The sequence below is a fragment of the Camelus bactrianus genome, chromosome 24 (genome assembly GCF_048773025.1).
Source record: "Camelus bactrianus isolate YW-2024 breed Bactrian camel chromosome 24, ASM4877302v1, whole genome shotgun sequence".
NCBI lineage: Eukaryota > Metazoa > Chordata > Mammalia > Artiodactyla > Camelidae > Camelus > Camelus bactrianus.
Window position 1 is genome coordinate 12,345,116 of NC_133562.1, and position 17,107 is coordinate 12,362,222.

A 17,107-nucleotide genomic window follows, 5' to 3' on the forward strand; every position below is an offset into this window, starting at 1 on the left:
CTCTTCTAATGAGACCAGCATACATTTAGAACTAATAATGAGCAAGAATAGTCGAAAAACACAAAGTACAAAAAGATCACATGTAATTTAAGAGTCCTAAGTAAAATGGCAGCAAATCAAATTCATCAGCCCTTTAAATGAGAAACATTATCACCAAGTTAGGGTTTATTCCAAAAAACTTTGATTCAGTATTAGAAAATCTAATGGCATACTTCACTATATTAATGAATTAATGTTTTAGTATCCTTGCAGATGAAGGAAACGTACTTTAAAAAATTCATCAGGTACACTCATAAAATCTCTAAGTAAGCTGGCTATACCATGAATATACCTACACCTATAGTAAATGTTATAGATAATGATAAAATATACAAAACCTTCCTACTACAGAAACAATGAAAACTTATGATTGACATTACTACTCACTACACAGGAAGTAAAGTACTGATTTTGGAGTGAGGGAAAAAATGTCTCATTATATGCAATAATGATTATCAGAAAAATCCAAGAGAGTCACTAAAAAGTCATTAGAAATAACACAGTAAAATAAGACAGTTAGAAACAAGAAAATGAAAGTGGATAAATTAACAATACAGCAGTAAAAGAATCATTTGAAAAAAAATGCAGCAAAAGTAGATCCCACTGGTAACAATGAAAATTACACAACAGAGTAATAAAATAAGATGTTTAATGAAACTCTATGAAAGTGTCTATGAGATCTGAAAAGTGAGAGAGATTATTAGATGGGATAATAAATGAAGCTATTAACTCTTCACTGCTCTGTACAATCTCCAAGAAAAGTCATTATGGAACTTGACAAAAATTTTTCTAGAATTTATGCACAAAAGGAAGATAAAGAGTATAAAAATTTTGAACCATGGGGGGAGTGGCTTGTCAGAAATGATATTTTAGTATACAGATTTAGTAATTTGCAGGAATTAAGTAAATCATCAATGGGACAGGATAAGTGATCTAGAGACAATCACATACTTCTATGGAAACTGTGTATATGGTACAGGCGGCTTTTCACATGAGTCGGTTAACAAGTGGTGTTTGGAAAACAGACCATGTACCTAGACGTTTTTTTAAAAGTTAGATTTCTATCTCACACAAAGTAATTGCCAGGTGAATTAAAAAGCTAAATAAGGGCAAAACAAACAAACAAACAAAATCCAGAAAACAACATAGGATAATAATTTTATAATTTGGAGTGAGAAGACCTTCTCAAAAATGTACAGTTGAAAACACAGAAAACAAAAGCTTGCCAGTAACACAAAATACCATAGATAAATTTACGAGATTAGCAGAAGACCAGGAAAAATAAAATGCGTATAACAAGTTCTTACTGATCATTTGGAAAAAGCCAAATAATTCAATCGGGAAATAAAAATAGGCAATTCAAAGAAAGACAAATGGGTAATAAACGTAAGAAAAAAAATCACCAACCCATCTCATTAGTGATCAGGAAAGTCATAACTAGCACGAGGTTATCTTCCGTTGTCTATCACACTGGCAAAACCTTTAAACGTGTGTAATGTCCAAGACTGCTGAGGATGAGGAGCTGTAGATTTTAAATAGTGTTGGGGGAGTGTCAATTGGTATAGTCTTTATTAGGACAATCTGGCCATGTCGCCCTAAAATTTAAAATGCACACCTTTTTATCGTGGAAAATAACCCATCTCACAGAGGTTCTAACACGTTGTATTTCAGTTTTTTATTGGCAATGTTGCGAAAGCGATCCAAATCACAGACACGACCTAGGAAAACATATTTCTGGATGGGGTCCATGGCCCACATTCATAAATATAGTTTTCAAGGTTTTATTACATCACATGGTTATAGGCATTTTTACAGTGTACTTGAAACTAGTACTGTGGCCTGCCTCAAAGGCTACCTTCCAAAGGAAAAGGAAACAGGCCTCAGCCAGCTTGTCTTACAATTTGTGGTTACTATTTTGAGCAGCATGAACTCCTTTTGCCAAAGAAGAAAGTTGCTGGCTTTCAGCTAAAAGGCACTTTGAAGTAACATTAAAACATTTATAATTTCAGCCATATTTAATTAACTCCTGTCCACAGGCTTTAATCTAACAACTCCATCTCCATGCATCTCATTTAGAGAAATACTCCCGTACAAAGAGACACGGAGGAGGATGTTAACTGATTGTAGTGTTGTTTGTAGCAGTGAAAAAATTGGAAACAACCAAATACTTAGAAAATAGTAAAATTCTATGTTCATAGTAAGGTATATTATGTAGCAATTAAAAAGAATGAGGTAAATATGCACACTAATATGGAAAAATTTCTAAGACACATTCTTAGTGACAAAGAGAAATTCTAGAAAACACATCATGAAAACAAAACAAAGTAAAATCTTTATAGAACTGTGTGTGTAAAGATGCTTTTTTTGGAAAAGGCTAGAAATTACACATCAAACAGCTAACAGAAGTTCTTCTTTATCAGAGTAGGGGGCTTCTATCTTTTATTTCTTGGGTTTTTTTTTTAATTTGAAAGTGGTTTCATTAAGAAAATACAGTCATGTATCATTCCTGCAAAAAAGGGAAGTTTCGAAAAATACTGTTTACATTTACGGATTGTGTATGTATAAAATGCTTATTATTAATATAATGCTCACTATATACATACAAGCATACCTCAGAGATACTATGGTTTCAGTTACAGACCACTTCAGTAAAGCAAATGCTGCAATAAAGCAAGTCACACAATTTTTTTTGGTTTCTCTGTACATATAAAAGTTATGTTTACACTGTACTGTAATCTATTAAGTATGCAATGGCATTACGTCTAAAAAAATGCACATACCTTAATTAAAACATACTTTATTGTTTAAAAAAAAACCCGCTAACCATCATCTGAGCCTTCAGTGAGTAATAATCTTTTTGCTGGTGGAGGGTTTAAAATATTTAAAGAACTACCAAAATCTAACACAGACAAGAAGTGAGCAAATGCTGTTGTAAAGGTGGCACCAATAGATTTGCTCCATACAGGGTTGCCACAAACCTTCAATTTGTTTTTAAAAAAAAAAAAAAAAAAGGCAATATTTGTAAAGCACAGTAAAACAAAGGGCAATAAAATGAGGTCTGCGTGTATCAGATAGTCTGTGACTGAATCTCAACCTTAAGAAAGTAACTGGAATTGTTTGCTTACCTGAGTGCTGTGAATTTTAAATACCGTGATGTTTGAAAAGATAGTTCAGTTTTCATTTGGCTGCACAGCAGCACAGAGGCACAGTCTAAAGTTCCATTTAAAAAAAGACTATTCCAATTAGCAAATTTAGTAAGTGTCATTATGGAAATTCCCAGAGGCAAGCTCTGGCATTTAATGATTAGAAAAGTAACACGAAAATATTGCTTACAGAGTGAATCCATAGAAAAGTAAATTTTACTGTCTCATGTAAAATCATCTTTAGGTTAAGCAAAAAAAAAAAAAAAAGCATCGAATTAATTAGAAGGGGTATGCTGTGCAAGTTTTTTTCAAAGTGTACAACGTAAGAATATGTGGTGTGATAGTGACCAGGAGGAATACAAAAAAATGCAAGGAGAATTTTGTCAAGTTTCTTAGAATTCATTTATGAATTCCTTGTAAGACATGTGAAGCATTTTACAAAACTGAGTAAGCCGGCTTCCCTTTTTTGTGCTCTGTGACTGTATCAGGCTAATACTGTGCCGTATGCTTGAAATTTGTTGACAGTGTGTAGCTTAAGTGTGCTCACCACACATACACAAAAAAGGTAACTCCGTGAGGTGACAGATGCTAACTAACATGACTGTGGCAACCGTTTCACAATGTACACATACATCAAGGCATCACATTGGACACTTGACACAATTTTTATTTCCATTATACCTCAATAAAGCCTGAAAAAAAAACATTTCAGCCCGTGAACGGGAGCCACACCAAAGTATACTTCAGTAGGTACATAAAACAATGGCTTCAAAGAATCACCTGGAATTCCTGGCGTCCGCTGCCGTTTCCAGGGCCAGTCCTACAACTTTTCACTAAGGTTTTCCTTGTACTTGGTGCTCTAGTGAAAAAGGCCCGTTAGAGTCAGTGTAACCATAAGCCTGAGCAGAAGAGAATAAAAGCATAAATGATGTTAAGAATTACACAACGTTCACTGACTTTAAGGATGGGATGCGTGTACCACCTCCAGTGCAGCATCTTCCCGCATCCTTGATGTCTTTCTTCTGTGCTGAGAAGACTGACAGTGGTTCCCTCTGATGCTCACTGGACACGGCTGCCCCGTAAGGGTTTCGACGGTGAACAGTGCAAGAACAGATACACACTCTTCTACTGTGGGTCTCAACGCAACTCCAGTACTCGGGATTTTTGCCACATTCAAAGCAGCTCAAGTAGGAAAGAAAAAGTTCAAACCAGTCACCAGTTCCAAAATTAGCATTTTATTCAGAACGCTGGGGTCAGAGGTGTATCATTTATATTCTGGTACACAATACAGAGGCAAAGCTGTTGTCAGAAGTCTCTCCAGTTTAAAAGCTTTTTTTTTTTTTCATTTTTTTTTTTAAAAACACACACTTAGTGCCACCAGTGTCAGGCCACCCCTTCCATTTCTTGCCTTTCCTTTTTTTTTTTTTTTTTTGGTACAAATTATGTAAAACGTTTGTGCTAGGAACTTTTCTCCCTCCCCAAACCAAAAAGAAAATAAAAAATAAAAAAAAAAATTAAAAAATTAAAAATTGAGTATTCTAACTACGGCTCAACAATTGAATCAAATGTCACTTTGTTTTGTAAATACTTTATCCATAACGAAAGATATAAACATGCAAAAAACCTGAATCCAGAGTTCAAATAATACATACACATGTTCTGAAGTTTCTGCACTTCTCCATAGACTATGCCAATAAAACATTATGTACACATATCATTTTTACAGTGAAGTGGAAAAAATACAGTAAATAAAAAAAGTGTACATGGATTAAGACCCAAATGTGTCTAACATTCTAGTTTATGAAAAAATTCAATTTTGCTACAAATTGGTGATATGAAAACTCCCTTTATTTGCAACCAGCTGCGTAAGTTTTAAGATTTTAGTGAAAAAAAAACAAAAACAAAAACAAAACTAAAGTCTAAAACTAGAAGTAATGTACATTTTCCAATCTCATGGTCTCAGCCCCCAGGATTAAGAAAATCGCCCCATGAGTGGTTGGTTTGTCTGTTTAATTCTGTATTTTAATAAAAGCAAAATGCAATGTAACACAAAGCGTGTTGAAGCGTATCATGGTTGAACTTACTGCTCCCACCACAAAATATTTTGTCTTGTCCTTATCGTTTCAGAAATCAGTACCATTAAAGCCTTAAACAGAAAACTAATTCCAATCTGAAAAAGGTACAAAAAGGCACATAAAATCCCAGTGCTTCTGTACTGTAAAATTCAAGTGTAACTGAGCTCAGTGTTTTTCCAAACAGCATTGGATCACTGATATTCCCTCTGAGCCCAAATTGGTTCGCAGCCTATGCCAAAGCCTCCAGCAAGCACTGTGCTAGTAGACTACAAGGTTAAAGCCTAGCTTCTGAATGCTTTTTGGGAATATCAGTTGAAATTGTTTGTACTTGTCCAAAAACCAAGTTCGCCCTGAAGTTCAGTCATCACCTCCACCGTACATGTCAGCGAGTTTCTTGAAGCGGGGCCCCCAGTCGTTCAGGTAGTCATAGTCCTGCTCGCCGCCACTACTTGAAGAATTGAGGGAGCTCAAGGACCCGGCGGTGGAGCCACTGCCTTCATAGTCAAACACCAAGAGGGAGTCGTAGGGCGGAGCCGTGGGGTCACTGTCAGCAGCTTTAAGGCCCTGCAGTTTGGGAGGCAAGGGAAGGGAGGGAGAGAGGGTCACGATTTGCAGATCTTCAAGCTGACACCAGTGGTCCCCCGGGACCCGACGCTGACTTGTAAGTTTCCACCTGCGGACCACAACACGTTCAACCCACAGAGCCCGAGGTTAGCACCAGACTGAAACGAACTGATGTCTTTCCTCTGTAAAGAGTCCAGCCCAGTGAGGCCAGACACACAGACAATGGGAGGGGTTCACTAGGGAGTGCGTTTGACGGGTGGCAGAGATGAATGGCCCCCTGCCTGAAGCTGGGAAGGGAGGATCTTAACTGAAGTCTGGGAAGGCATCTGCATAAAAGTGCACTGGGCAAGATCGTTTTGAGTAATTACCTGTGGGTAAGTCACACTGAAATAATACAGAGGACTGTGAGATCATGTGACACGTGGACCCTAGTCTATCCAGAATCAGAGTCAAAGGATTTGGACAACAAACTCGATTAACATGACTTATATGCCAGGCAACTTGTGAAAAGAGAGGGACAGAGAAGTGAGTGCCATTTGGTTCTTGCCCTCGACAAGCTGACAATCTAACATAACAGGCATGACTACAGTATGAAATAAACGATAAGTAAGGAAAAAAACCATGAAGTCTAGGCAAAAATCAGAATGCTGAAAACAAAATCCAGACCAGAATTAAGAGCTTGGAGTTCAAGGTGGAAGTAGCATTCCATTTGACTCAAATTTGGAAAAGGAGATTCTGCCAATGTAAAATAGCAAGTATATACATGGCTTTTAAAAAGAATTGAATAAAAAAGAACCAATGAAATTATTATCTGTAAACTTAAGTCTTGCTAAAAGGTGCTTTTTTATACAGAACTCATGGCTTATCCATAATCATGCTCTACAAAACTTTAAGGATTTAATACTATGTCCTTTTGGCATTTTCTCTAATTTTTTTCCCCAGTTCCATTCTAGTGCCCCAAGATATACCCAGATTAGTATCCAAACAATCATTCTCTTTTTCCACAACTCTGCTTTTTAAATGCTGGTGGGCTTACCAGAGGCTTTATTTATCCAAAGACATGATGGACTATCTGCTTTTAGATGGATCCTTCCAATCAACATGTGCTTTATGAATACATATATGTGTTCTTTTAAATCAGTATGTGTTCATGTATTCATTCTTCCCAGTTTACAGAGGAGGAAGAGGGAACAGAGCATGAAAATTAAGGTGAGAGTCAGTATGTGTAGTGGTTAGGAGATCAGACCCCGGGGCCACACCTCGGCTCTGCGCAGCACCGGGACCTCGGCTAAGTTTGACAAGCTCCGTTTCCTCATCGGTAACTGCAATCATAGCAACAAGATCACTATGAAGATCAAACAGAACAAAGGGACCCAAGGGCTCACCACAGCGTCTGGCATTTGTTAGAGCTCAAGGAGTATTAGTTTATTTATTCATTTTTTTTAAGTTTAGAGAAAAAAAATCTTGCTTCGGGATTTGAAAAAAAAGAAAAACAAATGTGAAAGACATCCTATTTTAAGAAACAAAATGGCAGCTGCTTGGCTTCGACCACAAACCAGAAAAGAAAAGTACACACTACCTCCTTCCCATCCCCGAGTCCGTCTTACCAACCAGACTAACCATCTGGTTCAGCACCACTCCTCCTCTTCTCAGGTACACTAATGACAAGCCCGGAAACGCCCGTGAGAAACAGAGTACCGCAAACTACTTCCACCTGTAAGCATCAAACGACTTCAAGATATAAAACCTAAATAACCTGAGATAGGATTTTCTTGATCACATCTATAGAAAAAGCTACAGGGCAATTCTGTTAAGACTGAAAACCACAAAATACAGTTTCTGCAAACTCCCAACTCCAGTTTGTGGTGGATGGTGTTACCGTCCCGGATGATTCACTGTCCTCTCCCCGTGGGCGGGTCACATGCCCGCGCTACCACAAGTGCCACCCTGGGGCCGTTCACTTCCCCACCCCACCGTCAGGCTTGGCGAGACCTTTAAGGGTGCTAGTTAACATGCCCCCACCAAGCTCCTCCTCTCCCCACCTCGGCCAGGGGAAGGGCCTGCCCCACGTGCCAGTCTCCCTTCTGCCTGGATCCTGAAACACAGACGACACGTGGATCATGGTGTCAGCACCAAACTGGAAAGAAGGGAAGGCTAAGATTAACCCGAAGGGTCAATGGCAGGGCATCAGGATGCCTGGATTCAGGGGAGATGGAAGCGATGCCTGTCTACTGTGACTTAGAATAAATGCTAGAAGCTGCCTGGTCTTCCCTGGTGGGTTAAAGGGCCCAAGATTCTTCTTCAAATGTCTAAGATACCCGATTCATCCCTTAAAAAAAAAAAAAAAAGGACACTGATGATACCGGTAATTACCACTGAGTCTCAAAAATATTTCTTAAAATTTTTTTTTAGCTCTTGCCTTGGCTTTCTGATCATCCTGGTGGTTTTTGAATCTATGCTTTGTTTCTTTCTTTCTTTTTTTTTTTTTTTATTAAAAGAGGCTAAGGCTATAAAACCCATTAGAGGTCACTGTGCTATGTGTCAGAGATCAGACACTGTCTCAGGTTTCAGTAATTACCAAAGGGCAAAAACCACTGAACTTTTCAAGAATTCTCAGGCAAGCCATCCTCCTAGGCTGAACGTTCAGTACGTTAAGTCCCTGCCACTTGGGTAGCACTGATTTTTACCTGAGGATAAAATATGACTCTTCCGGGCGAGGCGTTCTGTAACTTCTGGGTACCATTTTGGTAATTCTCAACAGATCATAGTTAAGTGCTGAGAAACGGACAGAGACAGGCAGGCAGCCAGAGTGAAGGTACAGAAGAAATCCGGCGTGGGTGGTGCACTGCCTCTGGCCCTCCCCTCTGGGATCCCTTTACTCAAAGGTGTGGACACCATTTCACATGATGTATGACACGCTGTTGCCAAATTTACCAACTATCTGCAGGTGCTTCTCTCTCCCCATCGAGGTCTGACTGAGTCTAGAGGAGTACGTGCCTGCTTCCCCTTACTTGGACGGGCAGACCTTGAACTCTGGATAAATCTGAACTGTTTTCTATAGTGAGCTGTCTCTAACATCAAAGAGCGGTGGCTCTGGCTGAATTCGTGCTGAGCTTGTATTTATAGACTTCTGGTCCTGTGCTTTACAGGTGGAGACATGCTTTTACAGGGACTATAAAACCCACATTCCTCACTGCGGGACCACACGAGGGCTGTAAGAGGAAAGAGGTCCTACTGATTCCCTTACGTTGTCTTCTATTGTCTCAAACGCACTGCCTTAGTTCAACGCACCATTATACCCTGTCTGGACCACAGCAAAAGCCTCTCTAACTGTTCTCCCTGTCCCCAGGACTCTCCCTGCTTCTTTCTTACGAACTGCTATTGGTTTCTCTTTCTGATTTGATTATTTGATGTCACCCACCCCACCTGCAGGTAAAATTCTTTAACTGCCGTCACCTATAGGAGTGTTTCCAAAGTAAGAGAGGAGTTCCCCCCCGGAGGTACGTAGGGTGATTTTTAAATGGAGCACAGGCACTTTAAAACAATTATTTTTATTAAAAAAAAAAGTTAAAAATTGATTAAAAGTTTAAGTAAAGAATAGATGAAGTTTGCAGACATGGAAAACACCAGAAGGCATTACTCAAATAGCTGATGTTGGGGTAACATATAGGAGAAAGCCAAAACCTTTTGGGGAGCATTTGGTGAGCCCAGACTGTCCACCCACCTTTTCCCTTTCAACTGTTCTCAATGCCAGCGACCACAGCTGAATCAGTCACTAAATTATTCACCAAAACCTTCTCAAGCCTGAAAAATGTCACATTCATAGGTGCCTCCTGCTATTTACATATTTATTTTCTGCTAGCTGAAATGTGATTCCCTTTGTTTGAAATGTCCCATCTCCTATTTTTCATCTGATCAGCATCCATCCATCCACCTGTCCACCCATCCATCCTTTAAAGCCCATTAAAAATGTCACTTCTGCTTCATGGAACTTTTTCCCCAAGCCACAACTGAGAGTAATTCCTGTGGTCTCTCTGGTCCCCTTTACTTTTACTGCCGAGTTTCGCTGACACTGAATCATGACATACCATCTGCAGAGGTGGTCTGCATTTATTTCACAACCTGCTGTCCAACACGGTGCCTGACATCCACCAGGTATTCTAGAAGGTAAATTTGTACTGTTGTCCTGGGCTTAATTTTACCTCAGTATCTTGTTCATACTTTTATTTTTACCTTTTAGAAGAAGCTAGGATTTAGGTTTAAAATGTCCATGGACGTAACAGTATGATCACATGACAATGGAATTCTTTGACTTATTGATGCCAACATCATTATGTCCCTTTCTGGGAGAGTCACTTTACTTAAAGCTTTTTGGGGGGCGGGCAGTGGAAGGAGAGGTTTTTATTTGTTTTATTTACAATTATAGGGCAGAAAGTTTTTACTCCTGATTATCAGTTGTAATGATAATTAGTATGACACTGATAATAAAGAGATTTTATTATCTGACAAGCACTGTACCAAGCACTTCATGCCAATCGCTTGACTGACTCCTCACGGCAATCTTGAAAGGAGGGGCCGTTACCATCACTCCCATTTTCATAAATAAGAAAACCAGACATCCAAGAGGTTAAATCCAAGGACTCTGACCTTGTACAAGGTAACAGAGTGATTAAACGAGGCACCTAAATTTGAGCTCAAACATCCAACTCTTGTAAGACTGGACAGAGATATTTTAAAAAGAACATATTAAATTTAATTAATAGGGGAAAGAAGGCAAAAGCCTTAAACTGTAGTAGTTTTAACCAAGTTATTCTAGGAGCACCTTCCATAAGTTTTTAAATAATGAATCAAAAGTCATTCTCCTAACAGAAATACGCCCTTGGTTTTTATATTTCTGCGATAAACAGGATTAGGAAAGTTACTGGAGGCATGCTAATATCTACTGTCGGGCTGAGATTAAATGACTTTATTTCAACTTTTCACCTTCTGAAGGTCTTCTTTAAAACACCTCAAAACAGAGGGAAATTCTGTGGTGGAAATTCAAAGACGTGTGATTCGTTTTACTCTACCTGTCTGGAAATAAGTTATCATTTTTGAGATTCATTATTTAAAGAAACAAACCAGAAAACGTTCTCGTGCGCTTACTTACCTTCGCCTTACATCTATAAAAACACTCCAATTATAATCACTACTATATTCTTGTCCCTTTGGAATATTCGGTGCTGTGCTAAATCAAACAAAACCTGGAGATAAAGAAGTCTGTTTATATTTTAAATGTATTTGTGAAATGTAGTTGAGTTCTTTCTAAGTGCCTTCAATTGTTTTAAAACTTTACATGTATTTATTTTTATCTGTCCAGTTATAGAAAGACATTGAACATGTCTCCCTGGGTGTCTTAAATGGAGGAATTTACGTGGTGTGTTTGAACGCTATCTCCGGCTTAGGCCTTTTGACAGTTTGAACCCTTTGAACTTTCCCACAAAACCGACGATCACATCCCTGGACCCTCTTTTTAGTTGTTTTCTGTGACCCCTTAAACCCCTTAGACTTTCTTTCTGCGTCCAAAGGTGGGGCAATTCTAGGTACAGGTTTTTGGTTCCCCTTTCTCCTCTACATCCTCTATCTTACAATCGCATTCAATTTCAAAAATTGAAATTGAAGGAATGATTTCCAAATGCGATCCCTTTGTCCATTCATGTACTCACCAACCAGTGTGCCCCCACAATGGTCCCCCCGAAGATACACCTCTTCCCCTGGACCATGGGAGGGCCCTGAGGGGAGGCAGAAGGGAACCTTGAGAAAGGAGTAATGGAGGGAGCTGAGTCCTAGGTGCACTGAGATGGAGCCCACTGTTACTGTGTGCCTGACCCTTCGTGGGCTGGTAAAGACTTAACTAATATCTAGAAAAAAGGGCAAAGGACATTCCAAGCAGGAAGAACAGCATAGGGACAGGCCCTGGCGTGGAATCACAAGCTAAGATCACTGGCCTGGAAGATGCAGGTAGGGGAGGCGCCTGAGATGAAGCTGAAACACCAAATAAAAACCAGACCCAGTGGGCATCCTGTGCCCAGTAAAGTCAGAGCTCCGATCCTGGAATGTTTGCCTGGTACAAAGATGGTGCTAGCAGCAGCGCAGGGGATTCACACAAAGCGAAGCTCTGTCTGTTGTCTTTCATACGTATTACCGGCGCAGGGCGTACACCCAGCAGATAGTCGGTACTTATTTGCAGAATGAATGATCCTAAGCCAAACTTGGGATGATTTCAAAATGAGCGATTTGGAACAAACACAGGCAATTTTCGAATTATGAATTGGACTGTATTCTGGAAGTTAATCTGCAAGTCAGTTGTTCGGAACAAACTTTTCCTGGTGGGTATTCACATGTGTCTGTTATGACTTCAGCCACCTTTTAGACTGTGTGGACCTGGGCTGTTTTTAGATTCGTTCAGGGAAAGGAGATTCCAGATGGAAATCCCTACTTTCTCTTCCTACTGTGGCATTTAGTTGGGCGACTGGACCTTATTACCAAGATACTTCACTTGCTCTAAGGCACGTTAAAAAAAACAAAAACAAAAACACACCCATAGACACGAACACAGAGAACTCACAAAACACACAACTTAGAGCAACCGGTATCCTCACTTTTTGCATGTGATCAGCACCGGGAGGCCTCTTGGTAACCCCTTCCCAGAGGCAGAAAGGGGCTTCCCATAGAAGGGGATGTCTGGGCTGAATCTGAAGGCTCAATGGGTGTCTTACTGATGGTCAGGAAGGAATGGCTTTGCAGGAATTAAGTCAGAGTTAAAACTGTGATGCTTTTGAGGAGCTAGAAATAGTTTGGGGGGCTGCAGCACAGGAATGGAATGGGGTGGGGACAGAGGGCAGGAATCAGATTACTAACAGCCTTATCCGAGGGCCTGAAATTTACCACTGAGAAGGGAGGACTGTCAGGGATGGGATGGAATCCCACAGAAAGTGCCGCTTCAGGGACTGGCCGGAACGTTCAGTTAAGATTCTGTGGAAGGACACGGAAGCCAGAATTGCCGCTTTAAAAAAGTGCAGTTCCTACACCTGCGTTCAAAAGATTCACTGTGTCTTGAAACCCGATAACCACAGGGATAACTAAACAACTTCTCATATGACAAAAGCTACATGAGAAGTGGCACCATCAGGCCCTCTTACGTATCAAAAAGGTCTAGTTACATACATATTCCTGCTAATTTCCCTAACCAGCCCTATATATAAATAAGCTGGAAAAGGGAAAAGTCAGGGCACATTTTTGTACGTAAAAGAGTTCCCGGCACTCTGTTTTTTCCTTCCGTGAGCTTCTGAATCACATCTGCTGTAAATAAACCTGTTACCTATTTAACAGAAGTGAATAGATACTTCAAAAAGCAGCGTGCATTTCAGAAATAGATAGTAATGAATATCTGTAAAGACAGATAAGCTAATTCTGTTTCAAAGCTTTTTCTACAAACTGTAGGACCATCTAAAAACTGAAGGTAGATTATGTAGACATAACATATGACTATTTCAAGGAAGCCCAGGAAATGAGTCTTGTCAGCACATGACTGAAGGCAATAAATACAACAGCAGCATTCCACTTTGTAATGGACTGAGACCAATTCTGATCTTGGAGATACTTAATGGGAGGCTACGGCCAAAGAATATGAGTCTAGCCATATATTCACCATCAGTATCGATATGTATCAATCTCTGATATGAACAATAAAAATTCAATAGGAGAATTGCGGTAAAACCGTAGATGTGATCAAAAGAAGCAGCGTAAGTCATTTTACTTCAAAACTTAAGGATTAAATGTAGCAGAATGCTTGGTCAGTAATGAAACAGAAGAAAGGCACAATAATTTTGACAGTGAAAATCATATCTGTTATATTCAATAGAGAATTAGCTGCCTCTTACAGAAGCTCTTAAAACTCCTCAACTAGACAAGTAGTTAAATCACTTAAATAATATTTAATTTAGCTGTTCTTCCTACTAATCTCATTTGCTGGAACTCTCTCCAGTCATTGGGTAGGCAATGAATTCTCCTCATTTGTAGGATTCAAAGGGTACAGAGTGAAGAAAATGAAAGTAAACTATTATTACAGATACCAGGGCCAATAAATGAAATTAGAATTCACTATAATATTGTTAGCCTATTTATTCCTTGTAATCTAGGGGAAAATCCTTTTGGAGAGTATGCGGCTAACACTGATAATATATATGGATGTCAGTTACAAACGCAGAACATTAACGGACAGATCTCTTTTGGGTTGATCAAATCTACCACCTCTGCTCTCTGTTATTGAAGCCACATTTGCTGTCTCAGCAAGATAAAGGAAAACAACATGTTTTAATGAACCCCACAGCTGTATTCCAAGCAGGTTGTGGTCTACATGGCACTAAGAGCGTAAAATAAACACCCTTAGAAAGAAAGCGAGTCTCTCTTCATACCTCATTAATGAAGTCCCCGATGTCCCCAGGGTGCGGGGCTGCAGACCGAACCGGATACTGGGGCTCGGCGTGGATAGGTCTCTCATCCAACCGGCGGATTCCTACAGGCTTGATGGCGTCCGGCTCCACCGTGTCAGGCTGCTGGAGCTGGCTCAGATCGTAGTCCTGCAACAGAGAAAATGCGAGCCCCATGGGAGACGGGCATTCAGGTGGAAAGGTGCAACCTTTGTTTCTAAACACGTACCCAGGATGTATAGAAATGAATGAAACTGAACATAATGGAAAAGTTGCTACTGTGAGTTTTCCATGTTATGATTAAATATTTCTTTCACGCGGTTCTTTCTTCTGCGGTTTTCGGTTCTCCAGTCTGTGCGCCATCTGCTTTCCTATGTTCCTCGTCGGTTTCCATTGGGAACAGCAGTGAGATGAGGTCCCACTAAAAAAATGACTAAAAACCCGGCTAGAAAATACAGTCGTACCAAAGCAGCGAAAGTACTAACTTCATGTTGATGGGGTTCAGGACACACTAACCCCAAAATACGGCACTGGGGCATATTAAATATCTGAAGCTGAAGGAATCTTGAAAAAAAACGGCAGAAACAGGAAGGTCACTCTGACCCCCGCACCTCTCCCTTCTTCCTTCCTGAAACCCCAGGTGAGAGGTCCCCTCCTTGCTCCAGGAGAAGGTGCATCCTCTTTACCACCAGAGATGGAGAATGTGGGACCAAGAACTCTGCCCAAACAAATCTTGTTAACTAACCCCTATTATCCGAATTACTTCTTCACTGATTACTACTCCAGTCCAAACTCTCTTGTCCTGTCAATTCTTCACAAGTGTATTGTTTCCTTGTCTAAAAGGTATAAACATTTCCTGTCATTTCTTCAGGTCTTGTGAAGACTCCCAGGCACAGGTCAAAGTTCCATCAAATGTGTATGCTTTCCTCCTGTCAATCTGTCTTTGTTGGTTTAATTTTCAGACCCAACCAGGGACCCTAAGAGAGGAGACAAAGATTTTTTCCTCCTCTACAATGTCACATTGCTTTTATTTAAAAAAAAAAATTTTTTTTTTTTGATGTGAGTGTATTTTCCTTTACTTAAAGGATGGCATTACCTCATCAGGATGGTTTCAAAACCACTTCATTCCTCACGCCTTTCAACGGTCTAGAGTTGGCAAACGATTGTCTGTGGGCCTCGTCTGGTCTGTGGCCTATTTTTCTTAAAGAATGGCTTTTACATTTTTAAAGGATTATTTAAAAGAACAGTAACAACAAAGAAGAAGAATACGCTACAGAGACTGCACGTGGCCCACAAAGCCTTTCTATCCAGCCCTTTATGGAAAAAGTTTGCCAACCACTAGTCCAGAGGTGGGAGCCAGGGAGCGTGGTTTCTCTTCTGACACAGCCCTGTGGGAAGGTCTTAAAAAAACAGCCGTCTACGCTGAGAGGCAGAGTAGAACTCATGAAGAAGGATGCTCTGGGCATCAGCGGGACCCTCAGAACTATTTTTGGCTTTAGTATCAGCCAGCTGGACAAGGAATGTACAAAGAAACTAACCATCATGTGGAAATGCACCAAAATTTTAGGTTTGGGCAAATACTTTGTAGTTTTCAAACCTCTAAATTCTGGTGATATAAAATGTCACATCCCCAGCTTAACCAAAATTCTCTAATTCAATGTTATTTACAGAAAGTACAGATTTTCTGGTGTTCTTTTTAATTCAGGCTTCATCTCTGTCTAAAACCAGCTCCAAACTGTTGATGGCATCTCTATGGCGGCTCTGATTCATTCAACGCTTGAATATTCACCTTGTTGTGGGCAAAGCTCCAGATGCTTCACACAGGTTTGCTCATTTAATGTTCTGAGCAACACTGTGTGATATTAAGTTTTATTATCCTCATTTAATAATGGAGGAAACTGAGTCTCAAATAACCCAGGTCACTTGTCAATGGCTCCGGATCCACTGAGAGACAGACTCTGACTTCAAATGGATTAGACTCCGAAGTGTAGCTCTTTGCAGTCACCTGGGAGGGTGTGTCAGGTCGGAGCTACAGGGTTGGATTTAGGAGAAAACAGAGTAGGTGGACAAGGGAGGGACAAGAGTGTGAGGAATGGTTAATATAACCCAGGAGACAGACACAGGGGAGAAAGGTCACTGACATTCAAACCTATTACGTACCAGCCTCTCGGTAAGTCTCTTCTCACTGATACTTTCTAACAAATGCTTTATTGGCATCTTTTTAGAATGAAGAAACAGACTCAGAGAGGTTGAGTAACTTGCCCAAGGTCACACAGCTGGTATCTAATTGAGATGGGAATCAAAACCAGGCGTGTCTGACTTCAAAATGTCGGCTGAAAACTGAACTCTGTTCACTGAGATACCCTCGTTCTGACAACCCTCCCCTAAACAACTCTTTATCAAGAGCTTCAACTAACCTAGCAGGTGAAGACACCCAGGAAAAGCTCCTACTCGGAAGGATGGACAAGGTGAGGCAGGTACACAGAGTAGGACCAGCCAGAGTGGACTGGAAACCTGGTGCATCGCCACGTATAAGACACTCAGAGAGGGAAAGAGCGCGTTAGGTTTGAGCCTTGAATGACACGTGGGCTTGGGAGAAAAGACCTTTCTGGGAGAATCAACAGCATGAGCAAAAGCACAGGATTCTGCGTCCTCTTGTCAGGATAGATTATTTTAAAGCACTCATACAAAACTTGAGTGAAAGCATCTTTTTAAAAAGTTTTTTAAAAAATGGGGGAATAGTTAGGTTTATTTACTTACATTTGTCTTTTTTTTTTTTTTTTTTTAACGGAGGTACTGGGGATTGAACCCAGGA

The 17,107-nt window shown here is 40.1% G+C and overlaps 1 protein-coding gene across 2 annotated transcripts in view; it reads right to left on the reverse strand.

The window, feature by feature from the left end:
* Positions 1-4,397: 4,397 nt before the first annotated feature.
* CDH2 (cadherin 2) overlaps positions 4,398-17,107 on the reverse strand; it is a 193,684-nt gene continuing 180,974 nt past the window's right edge. For both annotated transcript variants that reach the window (XM_074352193.1, XM_074352194.1), the window contains 2 exons: positions 14,278-14,442; positions 4,398-5,821 (listed from right to left, as the gene is read on the reverse strand). In XM_074352193.1, the coding sequence (XP_074208294.1) occupies positions 5,615-5,821; positions 14,278-14,442 (372 nt within the window). In that variant the 3' untranslated portion in view covers positions 4,398-5,614. The remainder of the gene's footprint in view (positions 5,822-14,277; positions 14,443-17,107) is intronic.